Genomic DNA, 22,940 nt, shown 5'->3' on the forward strand with positions numbered 1-22,940 from the left:
CAATACAGTACGGGTATAGTCAGTTTCATAGCGGTTTGAACAAGCAACCCGATTAAATTCTGTTTGGTTTTCTCTATGATGTCCACTCTTTGCAAGAGAAAACATCAAAGCAAGTAATGGAACTACTGTATGCTTGAAGCTGGAGTCTGCTTTGCAATATGGAAATTCTAAGGACATTGGACATTGATGATGGAGATTGGTGCAGTGAATTAAAGGCCATTGCAAAAAGACTTCCAAAGTGTCTTACACCTCAAGAAGTGCTCAAGTTGATTTCTGATCAGAAATTCACAGACAGTTTTCCTAATGTACACATTGCTCTACAAATTCTGTTGACACCCAATTAGTTTTGCTAGTGGGGTGTGTAGCTTTTCAAAGCTAAAATTGATAAAGACAAAATTAAGATCTTCACCGGTACAAGAGAGACTTTTTGGGCTGGCTACCCTGTCAATAGAACATGAAATTGATGGAAAACTGTTTAAAGAAACTTGTTGACTTTGAAAACAGAAAATACAAAAAGTTAACTTTTAACTCAGTACAAAATTGCAAGATATATCAGTTTTGTTTTCTTTTTGTTTTTTTCAATGTAAATGTACAGATAAATTTCTTGGGGTTGGTGATAAGCATAAAACATTTAGGAAAGTACAGTACTATTATTGTTGACATTGACTATGTTTATTCATTTTATGTTTCCTATGATAACTACCGGTACATAGTAAAAAAGAAAACACAAAGTTCCCAAGCGTTTCTTGTAATTCATTCCATGTGTAGGATTGTGTGTGCATGTAGTACTACCACCTGGGAAGATATTGGAAGCATAATGTGTTGTCTAATGGTAGACCCTGCTGCCATATGGCATCACAAAAATTGTGACCAAGTCCCAGGTTGCTGATCTGACTTTCTGCCTCATTTACACACAATTGTAGGATCTCAATTGTTTCTTTTACATGACAACACAACATACATACAGTATAGCATTTCTCATCTATTGATTTTTTTTTCATTCTTGTATTACTTTGTATTTATTATTATTATTATCACAGTGTTGTTATTATTATCACAGTGTTATTATTATTATTATTATTATTATTATTATTATTATTATTATTATTATTATTATTATTATTATTACCATTAATATTTTATTTTACTTTTTATTATAAATTTTATTTACTATGAAATATTATCATTATTACATTTTCGCTTCCCGGGCCCTGATGTGAGTCAGTGACCTGTGCCCGGGTGGGCTAATTCCCGTAAAAAAAAAATGAATAGAAGAAAATATATGAAGAAAGTTATGTTTATCTACACAAAATTATAACTCGAATCTTCTCAGCATTCATCTTGATTGATTTATTCACGGAAAAACCACTCTGACAGAGGGGACGGACTGGCCTCTGTCTAATCGTAAGAATGTCTAACTTAAACATGATGATGAATAAGCATTTAAATAAGAATAATAAACACACTACGTACTCGCGTATGATGGTGGTGTAGGACGTTGGTTGGACGGTAATAGCTGTGTGGAGATGTACTAAGTGGAGTGTCTTCTTCACTGGAACTGAGAAGTGGTGGTAGAGGAACATCGACTGGAGTTGACATGGCTGGGCTGTGTGAACTGACTGGAGTGTGGCTTGTAATGGAGACATTTGTTTTGGCGGTGACCCTGAAAAACTGGGTCACGGTCGACTGCTTTGCTTTCAACTATTTCTCTTTGTATGTGGAAAGTAGCTGACTTAGCCCTCTCAAAAACAACAAACCATGCTCCACGTTGGGGTCCATGTCCACAGCTTCCTCAGCCAACTGGTCTGTGATCCTGAAGAAGTGAGCCAGCCTCTTGGTGGTCAGCTCAGACTTGACAGCAGCATCAACTGGACTTCTGTCTCTTGAATCAGCTGCCCTAGGTCTTCAGCAGGCAACTCTTCAGTGTAGGACTCCAGCACATCAAGGACATTTTCCTCCTCCATGTCCTGGAGCCCATCATCCTCTGCAATTCAGTCAAGCCAACAATCTCCGCCTTTTCTAGGGGTTGTCAAAGTCAGTGAAGGAATGAGCACAGTCTTTCCACATTTCGTTCATTGTCGTGTCCTTTACCTCGTCCCAGGAACTCCAAGTGTTGTTGACAGTGTAGAGGATGTTATAGTCACTCCAGAACTCCCGAATGGATGGCTTGTTGGGTCCGTCAGTAGCATCCAGCAACTGAGTAAATATACACCTGAGTAAGTACATTTTAAAAGTGGCTATAACCCCCTGATCCATAAGCTGGATGAAAGTGGTCATGTTTGGTGGCGAGAACATCACTCTCACATTTGACCACCGACGGGTCAAGACGCACCTGGTGCTGCTCTAGCAGCAGCCACGTCAACTATTATGTTGGCCCATACCAACTCCCTCCCCTGAACCCTCCTCCCCACAGGAATATCAACAAGTTCTCGCCAGAAGTTACTATTTCATTTGGGAAAGGAATGGAACCAGTGTTGAATAGTGGTGAAAGTGCTCAAGTCAGTGAAAAACAACTCGGCTGTTACAGTTGAGTCTTACCCAAGCTAACCTTCACACAGTGAGGTCCCAGGTACCCAGTGATAGTTCCCCTGAGACTCCACGATAGAGAGGCCTGGGACCACACCTCAAGTGAGTGAGGTCCTGTGACAACAGACCACGTGGTGTCCCCATGAATGAGTTGCTACAGCATCATGTGAGGTTCCTCATAACACCATCTGTGAGGGAATTACTACACCACGTGATGCCCCTCATAGCACCATCTGTGAGAGAATTACTACGCCATGTGATGCCCCTCATAACACCATCTGTGAGGGAATTATTACACCACAACAGGCCCCTCATAACACCATCTGTGAGGGAATTACTACATCATCAGGCCCCTCATACACCATCTGTGAGGGAATTACTACATCATCAGGCCCCTCATAACACCATATGTGAGGGAATTACTACATCATCAGGCCCCTCATAACACCATCTGTGAGGGAATTACTACATCATCAGGCCCCTCATAACACCACCTGTGAGGGAATTACTACATCACGTCAAGCCCCTCTTAACACCACCTGTGAGGGAACTACTCCACGTGATGCCCCTCATAACGCCATCTGTGAGGGAGTTACTACACTACGTTTCTGCTGTTCAACACCTCAGCTCACATGATCTACGTGACCTTCACTGTAAACATTAATCTGTATGTTCACTGTATGTTCCTTCACCTTTCTCTAATGAAGGCTTTTGTTAAACCACCAATGTATGTAATAAGTCATTTGTGTCAAATGTTTATTTTCAGCCTTCGAGCTGCAGAACTTTTTAAATAAACCGTTTATTATTATTATTGTTATGGTGGTCGGGTGATTATAGTTTTTTTCTTTCTTTTGTTTTTTACCTGACGCTCATGGCTCATAAGAATGTTCAATTAATATAGATGTATCAAATAAATCCATATGTAACTGTTAAGAATACCTAGTTATGGCTCACATTAATGCCGAATTTAATGTCTGTAATTATATAACTGCTTGAAAACATTAGGTCTCAAGCATGAGTTGAGAAAGTTTGAAATAAAAAATATTTATCATCAGTCACAAAAAATTGACGCTCTTGGAGAACACATTCAGAGTAAACCCACTACTAGAATACTAATCTTTTCACTAATTATTATGTATATCAAGACAAATGACACCAAGCATATGAAGCAATGGATAATACTGAACATATTATAAAGAGTAAAATCAAGCGCAAACACCACATATTCATGTAAAGGTGTCGTTTAAGATGAACGTTACGGGGAAGTGGTGTGCTTGGCAGAACAGCCCCTCCTCGGCTGACTGCTAGATTTCTTATAGTACTCTGTCTACCACAAACATAATCACATAAAATTAGATTGTCAGGCTCATCTGAGCACCTCTTCCACCAAGTGAACTACCTTCCCATAACGTTTGTCTTAAACGATGGCTTTAAATGAATATGTGGTGTTTACACTTGATTTTACTCTGAATTTGTGGAGTACTGTAGTCACTTGTAAATGAATTTCAAAGACGACAGATTGACTGGTTGGGCAGCCTCAAGGTAGCACCCTGTCCTTTTAGTGTAACCTCAGTACCTACAGGTAATTTCATCCATTTAGAGGTGATGGGTGTGACAGAGAGGACTGGGCAATTGATTTACTGTATTTAAGAACAACTTAAATGGCTTTGCTGCCATATGGGGATGTGGTTAATTTCCTTGAAAACCCCCAAACAAAGCAAGCGCTATTAAAACAGGTATTGGCTGTAGTGTTTCCCAGAAAATAGGGTCTCGGGAGTTTAATCCTTCATTTGACCCCTTTTATATATCTTGTCTTTATATCCGTAAATAAGAACATCAGGAAAAGGACGTGATGCAACAAACCCCCAAACCATGTTTGTTTTTGTTTTTGTTTTATAAAGTTTGATGGGTCAGATATCAGAGATTCTTGCATAATTATTGTTTATTAAGTGTCATTTCTTTATATATTGGCCATCAAGACATCATTACACAAAGTTATGCTTTAGTAACCTTACCAGTACTGAATAGTTAGTTTCAGATAGATTCTGAATTTATGACGTTTTGTTCCTGTTTTAGGGGTTGACTGATTATAAATATTGTAATAGAGGGAAGTGTATTATATTTGCTTTAAAATATCAATGATTTTAATTTATTGTGCACTTTATTTTCACAGCAAATTTTACCTGATGCATATGAATACCGCATCTGTCAGTTTTCCGAGGCAGAGAAAGAAGAAAACTCCGAACCAATTACAAAATTTGAAGCAACTATTAGGTTGAAACTAAGAACTAAGGCAGAAGCAAAATTATGGATAAAAGATCTTGAAAGAGCATCTGCAGTGACGTGGAGAGTTGATAAGACTTATCCAGTTTGTGGAGGCAAGAAGAGCCAAAATGTGTATCGAGTAAGTACAGTATATTTTGTTGGTGTTTAGTTGCTGTAATTCCTCATTGTTTGCAAAGTTTTTTACTGAATTAAGCATCTTTCAGTTAGTTATGTTAAAGAAGATTTCCTAACCAATACCTGTACAGTACAGTATATCAATTTAACAAATTTTATAACATTGTGGAGTGACCAATGGATATTTGTACCCTGGCCTTTTTAGATTTTTCCTGTACAGTAAACCCTAGATCGTGGTAACTACGTAGTATTAATCCAAAGGTTGATTATTCTTGTGATGGCCTCCACTCAAAATAAGGGACTCTAGGTCATGGATTACATAAAGGCATTGAAGTATGATGAGTCATGATGTTATGCAAGTTCATTCTTTGTACTGCACAGATCACATTAACATTTCACATGCTGTAAACCAGGTTCTCAGTAACAACCCCCTCACTCTGGTTGCCACCCTTCCCAAGGAAAGACATCTTTGTCTGATTCCTAATTTCCTAGTTTAGAATAAGGTAAGTCCATGCTTCATTGACACTGAAGTTCTTCTGAACTATGTACCTGTAATTCTTAATATTTTATAAGGTAAGATTTTATTTTTTCTCATTTCATCATTTTGTAAGTATTTATGAATGACACTGTCCTGTTATTGGGAAGCAGTTGGACACTGCTATAGTCCAAAGTTTTTAAGATGTTTATTGGCTGGGTCTGGAGTAGCATTGTAGGATAAGTTTTATACCAACATTTTCCACTCGTTACCAGGTTGCAGGGGCGGATCCAGGAATATCAAAAGGGGGGTCCAAGAAGTTGTGGGTGGGGGAACATGGTGAGCACAGTGAGCCCACCCAGCTGGGGGGAGGGGGGTGCTCAACCCCCCTCCCCTCTAGAAATTTTTTGAAATCTGACCAATATCATGGGCACACTCAACCCCAGATAAGTTATTATGTGGTATTAAAAATCTGGTTCTTTTTGACATCGTGCAGTCACAGCCAGCCTGGTGCCTGCTTGTCTGGATGTTGTTGCATTGGTCTAACTCACACAAAATTATGAGAAGGGAAGGAGCTGTTCATGTAATACCATTATGGAAATACTTTTTGTATGTTTTATGTACGATGTTTAGTTTTTATTAAAGAAGTTTTGGAACAGTTTATGGTTATTTCTTGGCCTCTGGAACCAAACTATTTACTACCTTCTCAACCATTTAGGCTCTAATTTGTGATTTGATAATTTACGATGTCTTTTGTTACCAACCGTATATACCCGTGTGTAGTTCGAGTTTTTAAGACCAAATTTTTGGGCAAAAAATTGGGGGTCGACCTCTACATGGGTCATAGTTTTGTTAGGTTGAAAAATATTTACCAGTTACTGCCAGTAAACAATGGAAACGACGCACCATCAGCTGTGAGTGTTGGTACAGTTGCCAGGGCAGATCTCTAGCGTTATCATAGCAAGCCCAAAGTGGCCAAATGCATGGTATGGTAGAACAGGACGATGTAAAACATAAAGTATTAATTTTTAAAAGTTTATTTATAGATACATCAATTTTTGTTCATTAAATTTGAAACATCAATCTTTGTTAATTAAATTTGAAACAAAAGAAAACTACGATACCGTGTTTCTGAATATTTTCATTAAAATATTACATCACAAGTATATTTTACCTTAACTGTGCCTGAATGAATATATTCTCAGAAATAAATATGTAAATGTAATATTTTTTTTCGAAATGACATACGTATTACAGTGGAAAGTGGGATAAAATCGTGACAAAAACAATGGCTTTCGCTTTCTTTCGTAGTTCAAAAGATGTTACCGTAACCGCTTTTCGAATGGTTTTCAGTTAAAAAACTATTGTATTACAATAATATTCTATCCTGATTCACTTGAATAAATATTACGATACCATATTTCTGAATATTTTCATTAAAATCCATCAAAATCATTTTCCTTGTCATCATCTTCAGCACACAGTTACCAGTTTCAAGATTTTCCGTTTAAATTTGTAAGTTACCGAGTATTTCTTTTCCCAAATCGTTTTACAATGCTGTAGGTAAAACAGTTTACTATTGTGCAAACCCCACAGAAAAAAAAATTAACAGAAATGGAAACACCAAAAATGTAAAAAAAAATGCTGTCTGACTTGCAACACTTGGTAGGGTCAGGTGGTTCTAACGGCATCCTGCCAGTACCCGGTAATCAAATTTATAACAGTGTCTAACCTCATTTACTGTAGTTTATCTGATGTATGTAATATGAAGTAAAAAATACCAGTTAAAGTGAGAAATTGGAAGAGAATAAACAAGAAAGATGTCATTGGGCTATTTTTGGTAGGGCTGAGGGAGAGAGTACCAGCTGTTTGGTCTTTTTTGGTGGGAGAGTCATGCAAATATCAGTACAGTGAGTTCTGGTAGGGTCAGGTGGTTCTAACGGCATCCTGCCAGTACCCGGTAATCAAATTTATAACAGTGTCTAACCTCATTTACTGTAGTTTATCTGATGTATGCAATATGAAGTAAAAAATACCAGTTAAAGTGAGAAATTGGAAGAGAATAAACAAGAAAGATGTCGTTGGGCTATTTTTGGTAGGGCTGAGGGAGAGAGTACCAGCTGTTTGGTCTTTTTTTGGTGGGAGAGTCATGCAAATATCAGTACAGTGAGTTTTGCTATAACGCGTGTTTTGATAACGCGAATTTGCTCTAACGCGATTTATGAATTAGGAACGATATTTGTATAACGCGAACGCTTGTTTGCTATAACGCGATTTTTGCTTACTATTTCTCCAATTTTGTGGTATTAACTGTGAATATGGTAAAGAAGAATATCAACAAGAAGCGTTCTGGTGATAGAATTCCCGGTGATGATCGTAAAAGAAAGGATATAACACTTGAAGAGAAGCTCGATTTTATCAACCTCAAAATCACCCTTCTCCCCCATCAAGTAAAGTGTTACATTTACTGTATGATTTCATTATTAGATATGAATGTAACATTTATTTAGACTGTGCTATCCTTTGTGTTAGGCTAACTACTAAATTTTTTCGATTTCGAGTAATCTGCACCTAACCCTATTTTCTCCATAAGCCCTGTTATTTCTATTACACGATTTTCTATAACACGATATTTTACAAGAACACAATTATCGCCTTATAGCAGAACTACCTGTACTGGTATTTCTTTGGTGTCTTCTGTATTTTTAAAAATTAATACAAGTATTTGTAAATTAAAAGTACCGTAACATTGTATTATATACAAACTTGTCATATTTCTGGAAAATAAGAAGCAAGAAAATAAGAATATACCGTTAAACACAATTTCAACGTACGCTAATATTAAAGTCTGCTTAAGAAGGGCTGATGCAAAAACAAAGCCTCCGCGACCAGGGCTCTGCTGTATCAGCTTGACGGTACACGTGTTTTTCGAATCGTTTTCAGTTAAAAAACTGTTACATCACAAGTGAATTGGGATAGAATATTATTGTAATACAACAGTTTTTTAACTGAAAACCATTTGAAAAGCGATTACGGTCACATCTTTTGAACGAAAGAAAGCGAAAGTCATTGTTTTCGTCACGATTTTATCCCACTTTCCACTGTAATACGTATAGTATGTCATTTCAGCAAAAATATTACATTTCCATATTCTCAGAAATAAATTGTAGTTTTGCTGAAACGTGATGTATTTCAATGTAAAATATGATAAACTACATGACAAAAACAAAACACTTTACCTAACCTTCCGATGTTCAAGAGATGTTACTCGTTTTTTTAATAGTTTTCGGTTAAAATACTGTTATATTAGTGATATTCTATTCATACTGTGCTTGATATAATATTTTTGCTGAAATGACGTACGTATTACAGTGGAAAGTGGGATAAAATCGTGACGAAAACAATGACTTTCGCTTTTTTTTGTTCAAAAGATGTTACCGTAATCGCTTTTTTAATGGTTTAGTTAAAAAACTGTTGTATTACACTAATAATCCCTCCTAATTGACCTGAATAAATACTTGAATGGAAATATACAATATTTTTGTTGAAACTACCCGCGTTTCACAGTAAAGTGTCGTAATAAATGGTAAACAAGTTTATAGGACATAGAGTGTTTTTACTGAAGGTTTTGTTGTTCCTTTACCCTCAAAAACTTGGGTCGACCTATAAACGAGGAATATCATAAATTAACGATTTCTTGGTCAAAAATTCAGGGTCGACCTATAAATGAGGTAGATTTATAGACGAGTATACAGTACAGTCGACCCTCGTTAATTCGGACTAATAGGGGGGGAAGGGTGTCCGTTTTAGCCGATTGTCCGAATTAACCGATTTAGGGGTTAATATTGCATTATATTTCAGTCATTGTTTTCGTCACAATTTTATCCCACTTTCCACTGTAATACGTATGTAATTTCAGCAAAAATATTACATTTCCGTGAATGTATTATATCAAGCACAGTATGAATAGAATATCATTGTAATATAACAGTATTTTAACCGAAAACTATTAAAAAAACAAATAACATCTCAAGAACATCGGAAGCTTAGGTAAAGTCTTTTGTTTTCTTCATGTATTTTATCCTATTTTTACATTGAAATACATCACGTTTCAGCAAAACTACTATTTATTTCAGAGAATATATTCATTCAGGCGCAGTTTAGGTAAAATATACGTGTGAAGTAACAGTTTTTTAACTGAAAACGATTCGAAAAACACGTACCCTCTAGCCCTGTTCAAGGAGAGGCCCTGCAAGCCTCTGTGGTGGATAGTGATACAATTGATACAAGTGATACAGGTAAGGGCCAATAATCTGCCCTCTGCCTCGGAACCAACCCCCCATCCCCGTGTGCCCAGCCATCTTTTCTACTAATGTAAGTGTTAAAAAACCTAATATTATTGATATTTCTCTTAATTATTAATTGTGTGTGCATACCATCATAAAATTAAGAAGTTATTTTTACTACAACGTAGGTATTGTGTCTGAAAAAGTGGAGTTTGGGGGTCGGCCCGGTCTCTTTTTCAATTAATCCCATATGTTATGTTGTTCACTTTACGCGTTTCTCACTTTCCGCGGTACCCTGTAGGTTGAATTAACAACGTAAAGTGAGGGTTCACTGTAGTCTGTACACACTCGTCATTTTTATCATAGACATTCTATAAACATGTGGAATTTTCTTGGGGAGATTCCACTAAGAATACTGATAATGGTGAATCCCAGTAATCCCACACCCATGCACTTGCTGGTGGTTTATCTTATATGTCACTTGTTTAGTTCACTTGCATGTACTGTAGAGTAGTAAGCATTCTTTATCATAAATTATTTTTGAGTCTGTATCAGATTTTTTTTATAAATTTTTCTCCTTCACCAGATTGACATGAGATGTCAGCATAGAACATACTCAAGATCTCCAACTGCTGATAAGAAGGCCTCTTCAAAAAATACATGTTGTCCAGCAAAGATGTTCCTTGTAGTGAAGCGAACTCACATGGCAAGTGGTAAATTATCTCAGTAAGTACTGAGAAAGCTTCCCATTAAAGAACAAGTGATGATATTTTTTCTTTGTGCTTGTGAAATGTTGAAACTACTCTACGTGATAAGAATCTGTCCTGCATCATTTTTTTTATACACGAGTCATGCAAATACTGTATTGTAACCGTGTCTTAAGCACAATATTGTCATCATCTTCTCCACCATCACTGTTTTGGGCTCTTTTTCCACACTTGATTGGGTTAGCTGTGATTACTTAATGGCATGGTGTCATGGTTGCCATTAGGCAAATGTAAAGTAAATTGTATAAATTTGGTTGCCCACACTATCACCAACCCATTTTTAAGTACCCTCTTAGCTGTTCAGGCAGGGTTGTAACTCCCTAAGATAATCAAAGATTACCTGCCTACCCAATGTAATGCAATTTGAAAGGGTACTTGCAAGCTACCAGCAACTTCTAATTCGGCTTTAGATACTCTTTGAACATCATGCACTATTCTTTCCGGACTTTCCATGAAGGCCTGAGGATATTTTTATTGGAGAATGTACCTAAAGGAGACCTATATCCTCATCTCGGGCAACTAGTGTTTCTTTACAACACTGGATCTGATCTTGACCTTTTATGAAACTCTGATCTACTTCAAACTAAGCAACGTAGAATCAGAAAAAGACTTATTTACAGATAATGATTAGAAAGTCTCTTTTTATCCCTATGAGAAATACATTGTACATCAAGCAATGTCAGGCCTTGCACAGTAAGTTATTTGTCAACTGTAACATTTGGGACAAAGAGGCTTTTTTTAAAGTGGATAATTACATAAAGGAGATATTATCATCCATGTAAAAAAAACCTGAGTACAGGTATCCTCATTATATAAATGGGTTAGGTTCCTTCAAAACCATTTGTTAAGTGAACACGGTGGCTTCGCTTATTTCACTCGGCTAAGGTTCCGCGATCCATGAGTTTCAAGTGAACCCTTAAGTTCCCTGCATCACGACATCCGCACACTGTTCTCCCGAGTTTCACGCTCTACGTACTAATAAAATGTGTTTTGTACCTTCTACTTATGAGTTTGTGTCCAAACCTTGCTTTAATTGTAAGTTAAATATTATTTGTGATACATTAGAATTTTTTGTTGTATAAAAAATTCACTGATTTGGGAGGGTTTGACTGGATATTTTTCAGCTGTGGTGTGTGCTAAGTTGGCCACTATCCTTGATACAGTACAGTAGTGCTCTGGGCTAGCCTTATCCTTCCCAGTTTGGGGTTACCAATCCACAACTTGTTGGAAATGGCAAAAAGGATTTTCTTTTACATTCATAAAACTGACTTGATTATAAATTTTTCGAATACACTAGTTTTAACAATGACAAATTTTATCCGAGTTTTTGGTAAATTTGTAATGTTTATATAATACTCCTCACATTTCATATCCATTCAATGAATATTCTGTTGTTGCTGCATTTAGAATAGATTTAAAATATCCTAAAGGATAATCTGTATATCAGTTATCAAATTTTGCAGATCTACAGATCAATATTTACAAGAGTTTCCTACTCGTGTTTACCTGGACTTCCGGCACAATCATAAGCTCCTTTCCCCGGATATTCTTCGAAAGAGAGATGTCTCTGAAGAAACTGTGCAGAAACTGACAGATCTGTATAAAGCAGGTCATACACCACTCTCTGCCTTGGAAGAAATCAAACGTGATCTCCAAGCAGATTATGGAGAACAGTTTGTCTTTGTATCAACAGACAGATCAAAGTGCCCTGATAAACAGTTTTGCTATCGGTAAGAAAAATGACTGTAATACTGGTTTTCTTATGCTCACTGTAAAAGACCATTTATAATGATCAATAGCTAATAATTTTACAAGTAGCCACACAATGGTTGATGAATAATGTGAAGCATCTACACAAAAAGCTTCCCTTGTGGGTTTTAGGTAAAGGCTATTTTTTTGCCTTGACCATCTAATCATTCCAAACCATTCATCAAAATCAGTTCCCATCCCTCCCCCACCCATGAATATATGTGTCTGTTAAATAGTGCAGGGTTTTCTCTATAAACCTCCGAACAATGTGTAACTTTAAGGCACTCTTAAATATCACTCTGCTCCCCCATGCCAGCCCACTCAAATATGAGATATTAAAAGTCACAGTTTTCCATTAAGACATGTGAGGTAATGAGTCTTGATGCCACACAGCTTATTCTTTCTCCATAAAGTAAATTGCTATTTATTTGTTATAAAAGCTTTTTTGCAGTAAGAAGCCCCTTGCTCGTCATAAACCTCCCTGAGGAAAGACGTGGCTTCCTGACTCCTCTTTAGGTTAGAAATAACTAAATTCATACCTCCTTGACACTCAGGTTGAGCTGGGCCACATAGCTGTTGATAGCTTGTAAGGGATGTGCCTGATGAACTGCAGTATTAATGGCACTAAAACACTTTAGTTTAGCACACATGTTTATTTATTGATCCAGATATTATGTTAATTTTTGTTATTCATCTGGGCTCTGGCTAAATTAACGGGCCCATCTGGACACTCGGATGATCCGGACATTCGGTTCATCCAGACACCTCTTTCCTCTTTTTAGTTGAGATTGATGAGGTTTATTTGTACTTATGTGGTAGAAAGAAAGAGTGGATGGTTTCCTTTTTTAAAACAATGAGGTGTGTTACGGTAAAAGGAAACCGTGTTATGCCTTGGATGTTGGTTTCCGACAGCTGTAATTGAGTCCATATTTTGTGGAGATTTGCAAACTTTTTTATTTATTTTTTAATTAAACGATCTGCAAATCTTTCAGGAGATCTGTAACTTACTGTGGGAGGCATTGTTGATCACTAAAGTACATTTTTGGTAGGGGAATATTGTAATGTACAGTATATCTAACCCCTAATCTAGCCACAAATCTGAGATCCAGACCCCTACTGACGTGCTATGCCCGTAGAACCATAATATTTTTTGCATCATCGAGCTTATTAGTCATTGGATACATAAGCTTTGTGTCTGTATGTACTAGAAGACAAACTCCTCAAATATAATGAGCAGTTAATTTATCAATGTATGTTTCGGTATGTTTATGATTTAATACATTGTTAATATGCACTTATTACTGTGGCAGTATGAGTTAAATTTTTGGAATACTATATACCATAATCTCCCCATTAGCTGGAATCTCCGGTCCATGGAACTCTCCAATAGCCAGAATAGAATTTAGCCAGTAATTTTTCTGGAAGATTCTCTCAATTCCGGGTCTGCGAATGAGTTTCTGGGGATAGAAATCAACAGGATATTCCGGAAAAATTCTGAGAAAATTCCTCCAAACCTTTCTGCTTGGGGACTGGGGACAAAGGTTCCAGGAGCTCCAATAGATTGTATCATCCTGCACCGCATCCCCACATGCTGAGCGTGTGGGTTGGCAAGATGCTTAACCTTACGTTAAGCAAAATTATCGCTGATTGAGGTATAACGAGGATTAACATCCGTGGAGGTGGCATGTTGCCATTGTTACATGTAATGAAACTAAAAAAGTTGTTGAATAATTATTACAACACTTTATTGTGGCTTAAAAATAAAAAAAAAATATAATTTAAAACTATAAAATAAGAAAAATTAAGAGCATGGGTGTGTGTGGCAAGTGATCGTATGTGTGGGCTCATGGAGGCAGTGGACCCATCACCCAGTAGTACTGTGAGCTGTGAACTATGTTATGGTTATTTTACTATTCATAATTTTGGATACATATATGTAATTTTCTTCGTTTTTCTTTTACTTTGTTACATGCACACACAATCGTTCATACAGAATGTGCAAAAAAATAATTATCATAAGGTCAAAAACAAAAAGTGAATAGACATTCCTTATGTGCATGGGAGTTATCACAGAGATCTGGGGAAGGAGAGTGGCGTGGATTTCTCAGCTTTGCTCTATGTTCTGTCCCATGTGTAGTGAAACGATTGCCAGAAGGCAGTGCAGTATTTTTTCTTTTACTGTATTCAATTTATTTCTCACATTTTCTGGTACTACAGTAAACACACGGCACAGTTCAGCCGGGTATTCACCCAGCTGACTCAAGAGACGTGTGAGACTGCTGGCTATGTATGCTGTGATGTCACTTTCATGTGCACTTGACGGCCTCTTTTTACTCATCTTGAATAAGTGTTAAATCCAAGAGCTGTGGTTGAGAGATCAAGTGTTTATGCTGGGAGATATAAACACACTGAGTTCAGCTGTGTACCCACATTTGGTGGTACAGTAGCAGACACCAAGAAAGTCATACCAAGTAAATTATAATGTCTGATTTTTTTTCTACGGTATATCGTGATTTTTGTGTTGAAAATTTACCCTATTCTGTAAAGTCGAATTTACAGTACTTGCCGTATCCCGAATTTAGTGGCCATAACTTACAAATTCAGTACTGTACAGTAGAGTAGTACTGTATAGGCGACATTCTGCAACATGAATTTCCATATTTTTTTTTGGGGGGGGGATTAGCCCACCCGGACACAGATCACTGACCCACATCGGGGCCTGGGGGGCGAAAATGTAATAATAATAATAATGATAATAAATAATAGTCATAATAATTCATAATAAATAAAATTTATGATAAAACAAACAAAACTAAAATAATAAAATAATGATGATGATAATAATACAGTAACTGTAATATTAATAATAAAGAACTATAAATACAAAAATGAAAAAAAGATCAAAAGTGAGAAACGATATATGTATGTTGTGTTGTCAATGGTAAGAGAAACAATTGAGACCCTGCAATTGCATGAAAATGAAGCAGAAAGTCAGATCAGCAACCTGGGACTTGGTCACAATTTTCATGATGCCATATGGCAGCAGGGTCTACCATTAGACAACACACTATGCTTCCAATATCTTCCGAGGCGGTAGTACCTCCCTGTTTGGTAGCTGCCTACTACCTCTATCTCACAGCTATCAATGGTTTACTGTGTACTTTATTTATTAGATATAAGCCTTTCATATTACGGGGCTCTACTACACATTAGAAAGGACATTTAATTTATGTTATGTAGCAACTTTAAAGTTATATTTGAGATATAAAATGATGCATATGTAATTTTTTTTAATGTCCATATATGGTGTTCCTTTATAAATTGCTTGATTTAAATTTGTATACTTGAATATTTAAAAAAAATATATCTCTGGTTTAATGCAGAGTTATTGTATTCTACTTAATATTATTTTATATTTTTATTTTCAGGCTGTACTACAAACTCTTCTGTCCTAAATATCCTAAATCACCTGGGAAAAAAATGCTTTTGGAACTACAAGGACACTTGAAACCATTTTGTGAGAAATATGATTCTCATTGTGCAAGTATTGAAAAAACTGAAGACGATAATGTTATTGTTGCAATTTGTCCCCGTCGACCCAAACAATTTCCTCATGAAAACAACGAAGAAAATGACCAGAGAGATGCCTCATTAGTGCCTCAGGCTGTCCAGCCAGTAAATGTTGAAAGTTATCCACCCCACCTGCACCTTCTTGATCAGTTTCAGTCACAATCAGATTTACGTGGCCAGGGTATAGGGCAATGTGCTGAAGGTATGAAGACGGTTTTTGATGATTTGTTATCAAAAATAGAATGCTATCCAGAAATTTATCTCAAACCTGTAGAAACATTTCTAAACAATTATCAAAATCTAAAAAAAGATAATGAAAAGTTAGTAAATGCTTTACAAACATTTGGTCAGTACTCAGGTGTAACCATGGCTTTGTCAAAAACCCTAAAACGTCAGCATTCAGGAGATTCATCAAAGATTGACTCAACCACTATAATCTGTGCAAAAAAGAAAAAAGGTGCTCGACGTCGGCTGATTACTGCAAGGCCTGTTGTTCAGCAATCAACGCTTAACCATGAAGACAGTAATTCTGAAAGAGAGATATTAATTCATGAAATGTCGGCTCATGAAATAGCTGTTCATGAGGTAACTGCTCATGAGATATCAGCTCATGAGATATCAGCTCATGAAGTATCTGCCCATGAGGTTACAGCTCATCAAGTAACTGCTCATGAAATGTCAGCTCATGAAATGTCAGCTCATGAAATACCAGCTCATGAAATATCAACTCATGAAATATCAGCTCATGAAATATCAGCTCATGAAATATCAGCTCATGAAATATCAGCTCATGAAATATCAGCTCATGAAATATCAACCCATGAAATATCAGCTCATGATATGTCAGCTCATGATATGTCAGCTCATGATATGTCAGCTCATCAGATCTCTGCTCGCACCTTACCTCCGATCATACCTTCACATGGAATCCATTTGCATGCCATGTGTGCACAACAGGAAAGAAGATCATAGAGCCACGTAAGGAAAACTGGAATGTATTGGAAGGTAAAGTATTTAATGTTATAGTATATAAAATTAATAAAAAATTTTGGTGATCATATTATAATGCTACACCTTTCAATATTAACCAGTTTCCTTGCGTGAGTTTATCATTTATTTCCAAAGGATGTTAACTGATTCTACAAAAACTGTACAGATAATATAAGAAATGCTATAGATTATGATACATATAAAATAGAAATATTATTGTATTGTCATCCTTAAAAAATGGAGACCCTGAAACAAATTGTGGAAAGACAATCAATATTTTTTTTAACATGTAAAGGTAACAAGAATACCTGTACAGGATTTCCAAAAATTCCTCGTCTATTTTAAGGTAAAGGCAGATCATAAGTTCATAACCAAATATATACATTCATTTAGTGTGCATGACTAATCATTAAATTCATAACCAAATACTGTATAATCATTCCTTTGCTGCTCTTCTTCACTAAATAACAGATTCAGCTAGTGCAGATACTGTACAGTACAGGGTACTGCACTATGAACTCTCACTAATTTGATATTTTGGGTAAATTTAATATTTTTGACAAAATATTGTACAGAACTGTACAATAGATAGGCATTATACTGTACAGGTTGTAGTATGTAGAATTTATGAGAGAATTTCATAATTTTGGGATGAAGATTAGGTGCGTCTTTACTTGAGCATTTTAGCCCGAAAGAACCAAACGAACAGACAGCACACGAACAAACTAAACGAGCTGTTCGAGTGCAAGCTCTCTGTATTCTGCGTGTTCGACAGTGTTCGTCTTATTCCCACCGTTTTCCTCAGTTGAACCATGGATCTCACAGTGATAGCAGGTGCACTCCTCATTATTTACTCCTTAGCCAAAAGGAAGAAGAAATCTAGTAGTGTGGTTGAATGAAATGGATCATGGCCATTTGAAAAACTACTCGAATGACACCCCTTTTCCCTCCTGAAGCTGGCAAGAGAGTTTCCCATTTTCTTCTTCCCTTCTCCCGGGGAACATTCCATAATTTGTGCATTGCTCACCCAGCAACCATGCTTCCTAACTTTATTACAGTACAAACCATGTTGGGATTCCACAGCTCAGGATGCTTCTCATATTCATCCAGTAAGGCTAAACATTTCTCCCCGTCCCACTCCATAACGCACTGAATAGCCGGAACAACGCGAACACCCGTCCTGACTGTGCACCAACGAGCAAGCGAATCCTTTTGCGCACGCACCATTTACGGACAAGCGACGGAAAACGTTTGACGCGCTCGGTTGGGCTCGGGGACACATCCTTACTAGCCTAATTCTGCTCATTTTGTTCATTCAGGCTAAAATGCTGAAGTGAAGATGCACCTTTACATTAGTCCAAAAATCTCAAAATAACCTTCAAGGTGCCACACCATTCTTGAGCGTTACCACCATCACTCTGGTTATTTTATAAAACAAAAAAATATGTACAGTACATACAAGAAGTACTTGATTTACAGAAGGGTTTCGTTCCTAAAAAGTTGGCCATAAACCAAACTTCTGTATAACAAACCCAACATTCCGATTGAATCCCATTACAGTATATAATGGGAGATGTGCTCCTCCAGAAAAGTTTCCAACCCAAAACTTCGTAATACTGTATCTGCATACATAATTTTTTACCTTTTTATCACATTTAAATAAAATACAATAATATTTTACAACATTTTTATAAATCATATAGTACTGGAGGCAATAAACTGCATAAATAGTTGTACAGCATCGTAAAAGTTGTGAAGTGCAGGAGCATCGACTGGTGTGAGTGGTGCAGTGGCGCACATGTGAGGCTTGTGAGCCGTGGCCCGAATGACTCATGGACTTGCTCCTCTGTGCCATAGTGGAGTTGCCATTTGCGACATACTACAGTACTGTACAGTACAGGTATTGTTAAACAAAAAAACTGATATAATTCACTAATACAGTATGTAAACATTGACTCAGGAGTGTAATTCATAAAATTTTATAATATCTGAATACATATCAATAAATTACTTTTGAGTGTCAGTGTCTATTACCAATAACAATGCGTACCGTTATTGTCACACAAACAGTCGTATTTTCAAGATTTTTTTCATACAGGATATACCTGAATTGAAAAACTTTCATTGTGACTTGATAATGTTTTATTTAATATATGTGTAAAGTCAGCAACTTTTTCTAATGCCTCCATGTTCCTATTACGGGTACAAAAAATTATGATATGAGAATGATAGTAACTGCCTGTTGGTTTCCTAAACCTCAATAACAGGAACATATGTTCACCTTTACCCTCCTAAATCTACCATACAAATAATAATCTTTCTTTATTATGAAAAAGAATCAACAATTATGGTCAAGTTAATATCAGTAAATTATTTAATGTTTTATTACCACTTTATGGGCATCGGACACAGTAGGTACGGTTCACTGAACTTTCATTCTCGTAAACAAACTCACGGGTAGACGACAGGCAGAGTGATGATAGTAATGGTGGTGCTGATGGTACTTTTGACTTAGGATACTTCTTTGTTTATTTCTTGTGGAGAGATTTTTTTCTTACAGGTCATTTTATATACAGTACAGGTAGTTACCTTCCCCAAAAAAAAAAAATCTATAACTGCACAATTTTTGGATGTATATAATGAATCTGAGTACAGTACTGTACTAAAATAAAATTTCCGTCAGTGTGAAATTCCATATACGGGTGTCATATATCGAGGACGTATTCTATACATATACAGTAAAACTTCCCTAAGTCGGACTATATAGGGATTTATCCAGTCTGACTTAAAGGTAATAACCCCTATTTGTGCCCTAATGTAAAAAATTTTGTCTAAAAACTTAACAAAACTCGAAAGAAAGAAATGTATTTGCTATTAAAAGAAATAATTACATCTGAACACTCAAGGGCAATTAACTTTTCCCATAAGATTGGTGGGTGGAGAGAGGCTAGTCGACACGCTTAATGTTAAAGTAGAAATATGTACAGTACCGTATTACACTAAACATAATTACACTACTGTACAAGGTAATCTTAATTATGTTAAACTTATATATAATCACTTAAACTATGTACTTTACATTAGTCACTATTTAATCACTTAAATTACTTCTGGGTGCCATCACATTGTCCAGAGTTCTGGTGTCACAGAATGATCAGAGTTGAAGAATGGTGTGGCATCACGTGGCCAGTTACAACTTGGTATGTGCACTGGCAACTCAGACTGAGTCCAACATAGCATTTAATCTAACTTAAAGAAGTCCAACTTAGGGGAGTTTTACTATATAAACATCTCAGAGGGCACTACAGTATTCAGTCGAGTGTCCTTACTTGGAGCTGGCAGATATTCGCCCCATCAGAGGTCTCAGCTCAAGGTTGAAGAAGCTACAAGTCTAGAAAATTGTGAGGGCCAACAATCTGCCAGAGAGTACTGTGATGGCAGGGGTGTGAGCTCTTTCAAGACCAGACCTAACCAACACTGGTTCAGATACAGATACGTTCTGAAGCCAGTACTTGCCAACAATGCATAACAAAGGCTTGACCAACCAACCAATCAAGCGGCTAACAAGTCGATTAGTGGCGAAGAGGGTAAAAGTAAAAGTTAAGGTTGAAGAAACCACAAGTACAGAAAATTATCAGAGCAAACTTTTTTGGGGTGAGTTGTGAACCATTGGGACAATCTGCCAGTGTTGTGACTGTTACGGATACTAGAGTTAAGCACTTGGAAGCTTTATTTAACTTAATACAACATTATATGTACAGTACAGTACCTGAAATCAACAGAAACACACTATTTGTAGTACAGTACCCAATTATGTAGCTACAACATTGTCAGCAAAAGCATAATATACAATAAAGTACACATCATTCTTCCCAGCCTTTAAATGAGCAAAACAAAAATGTACTGAAACTTATCTGAATACATTATTTATGCTATAGCTGAATGTTGTGTCATAAACTAGTACCTAACATAAGAACATTGCAGAAAATAATTTGTGTCCTCATAACTCAACACAACAAAATAATTATCAACCCAAAAGTTACGCAAATATCAAGAATGTTTTCATTGATAATTTTACAGGGTTGAACCTACAGCCTACAAGGAAAAATCAAGTCTAATATGAGAGCAGACACCTAGACCACTCTGATTGATGTAGGATTGGCTGAGTGGTTGGTATATCCTGTCCCAGTCTTTCCTCCTCAACTCTTGAAGGCTCTCTAGGGTTTTTCACTGCCACTGGTCTACAGTTTGGTGTTAGGTTACTGAATAGGGATGGAGATGGAGCATTAACAGTAGTGAGTTCACAGATGCTCAAGGCAGGTTTGGAACCTCCAAAGGGGATTTCAATAGAGCAGTGCAGCTGCAGAAAGTAATGAGGTCTTACAGAGGTCTTGCATCACAGAAATTTTGACACCCTTGTATGTCATTTTTGGGAGTTCTATATAAACAACACCAAAGCCAAGCACATAGGATGATAGGGAAATTTTTGCCATTGACATTTTTTCCATACAAGGGAAGAGATGCCATCCATATGCATTTTTTATACTAGCAATGATGAGGCTTTTTGAGCTGCCAAGCCTGCCAGTATTAATCAACATATTGACAGAAACTCCAGTAGTATTAGCCTTCATGATAGTTTTCGATAGGCAGTCTAGAGAAGCAGCAGTAATAGTTGCTTGTGTCAGTAAGGCTGCAGAGGTTGACTTAGGAGAATGACACTTTTAGCATAGTGGTCTTTTGTCCGACAGTTATTACATTGGGTATCTCTAGTAGGACACTTACAATGGGGATGCTGTTAAGAGCACAGAACCTAGAAACATTTCAGACTCGTTGAGGCAGCTGTGATGGACTGATCAGGGGGAACAAATGACTGTCATGAACTTTGAAAAGTGGCTGGAGCTGGTGATGATCCCATGGCAGTGTAGTGGACGTCTCCCCTACAAACTGCGTAGCACCCACCACCTGCTATCACATTCCAACGTGCCGTTGCCTAGCAACGAAACTATTCACCGGCGACTTTCTGGGTTTTCCCAACATGACTCATAGCGGCTGCTGGGTATATAAGCTCTGTCTCTCCATTGAGATTCATTCTGACCATTCTTCTACAACAAGCAACACCTCCTCCTCCTCCGCCGCTGCCTGGCGGCCCCTCGCTTCTCCTCGCCTGCCTGGCAGTCCTCGCTCCTGCCAGCGAGCATGTCCTTCTCTGAGTTTCCTCACCCACCAGCTTTCTCATTCTGGTCTCTCTTCTACAACAAGCATCACCTCCTCCAGCAAGCTCCTAGCTATCCAGCATTCATTCAACCTGGAGGCCAGCAACAGGCAACATCTTCTCTAACGAAGCTCCTGCACATCTACCTCCTTCAACACGCTACTCACCGAACGTCTTCTACTGAGCTGCCCCACCACACGGCACCTCCAGCACCAGACTGTCTATCATATAACTTATATTATACAAGAAAACCACATTAGAGTTTTCTTCCATCCTGAGTGCTAGACAACATTAATATCTCAATACCCCTACAGCAGCATTAATGGAGTTTGGTTATATATAAGAAATGGTGTTTTTAAGCTATTGCTAAAGTGTACTGTACAGTATTTGTAGTACAGTACTGTACCAGCTAATATAGATAAAACTTTGTCAACAATAGTATACAGTAAAACAATAAAGTACAATCAAGAACACTGGTACAAGTACATATACATTCTAGAATCAGTACATGCCAACAGTGTGTAACCAGAGATATATGACTAATCACCTGAGTGACTAACAAGCCACCAAGTGGTGAAGAGGATAAAGTAAAATTAAATGCAGTTATTTATTTGTGTGCACGCTCGTGGCTTTAAAGAGTCCCGCCTCCCTCGGCGTCCACATCACACTATAAGAGGATACGGATCTAAAGCTAAATATATATTTTTTCAATCATGCAGATAAATTTTGTTTCTCTTCCTTCACTTTTTGTTTATGATAAATAAATTATTCATTTTGCAACTTGAGTCATCTTTATGTGTAAGTACCCGGTCATATTAAATATTGTGGAAATCGAAATATCTTAATTTTAACATACATAATCTAATGATAGCATTATTTAAAAATCTTTGATGAAATTTATGATATCAACAGTACAATAGAAACTTGCCATTGTTATTATAAATAAAGTTAAATATGAGTAAGTG

At 37.0% G+C, this 22,940-nt stretch overlaps 1 protein-coding gene across 7 annotated transcripts in view; it reads left to right on the top strand.

Moving 5' to 3' along the window:
- The window catches only part of LOC121874714, a 32,360-nt gene extending 11,728 nt beyond the window's left edge, over positions 1-20,632 (top strand). For 4 of the 7 annotated variants that reach the window (XM_042378982.1, XM_042378985.1, XM_042378986.1 and 1 more), the window contains 4 exons: positions 4,700-4,930; positions 10,274-10,413; positions 11,918-12,184; positions 15,632-20,632. In XM_042378982.1, the coding sequence (XP_042234916.1) occupies positions 4,700-4,930; positions 10,274-10,413; positions 11,918-12,184; positions 15,632-16,745 (1,752 nt within the window). In that variant the 3' untranslated portion in view covers positions 16,746-20,632. The remainder of the gene's footprint in view (positions 1-4,699; positions 4,931-10,273; positions 10,414-11,917; positions 12,185-15,631) is intronic. The other 3 variants (XM_042378987.1, XM_042378988.1, XM_042378983.1) reach the window with 1 other exon arrangement.
- The last annotated feature ends 2,308 nt before the right edge of the window (positions 20,633-22,940 follow it).

Source organism: Homarus americanus, unplaced genomic scaffold (genome assembly GCF_018991925.1).
Source record: "Homarus americanus isolate GMGI-L3 unplaced genomic scaffold, GMGI_Hamer_2.0 scaffold34360, whole genome shotgun sequence".
NCBI classification, from domain to species: domain Eukaryota; kingdom Metazoa; phylum Arthropoda; class Malacostraca; order Decapoda; family Nephropidae; genus Homarus; species Homarus americanus.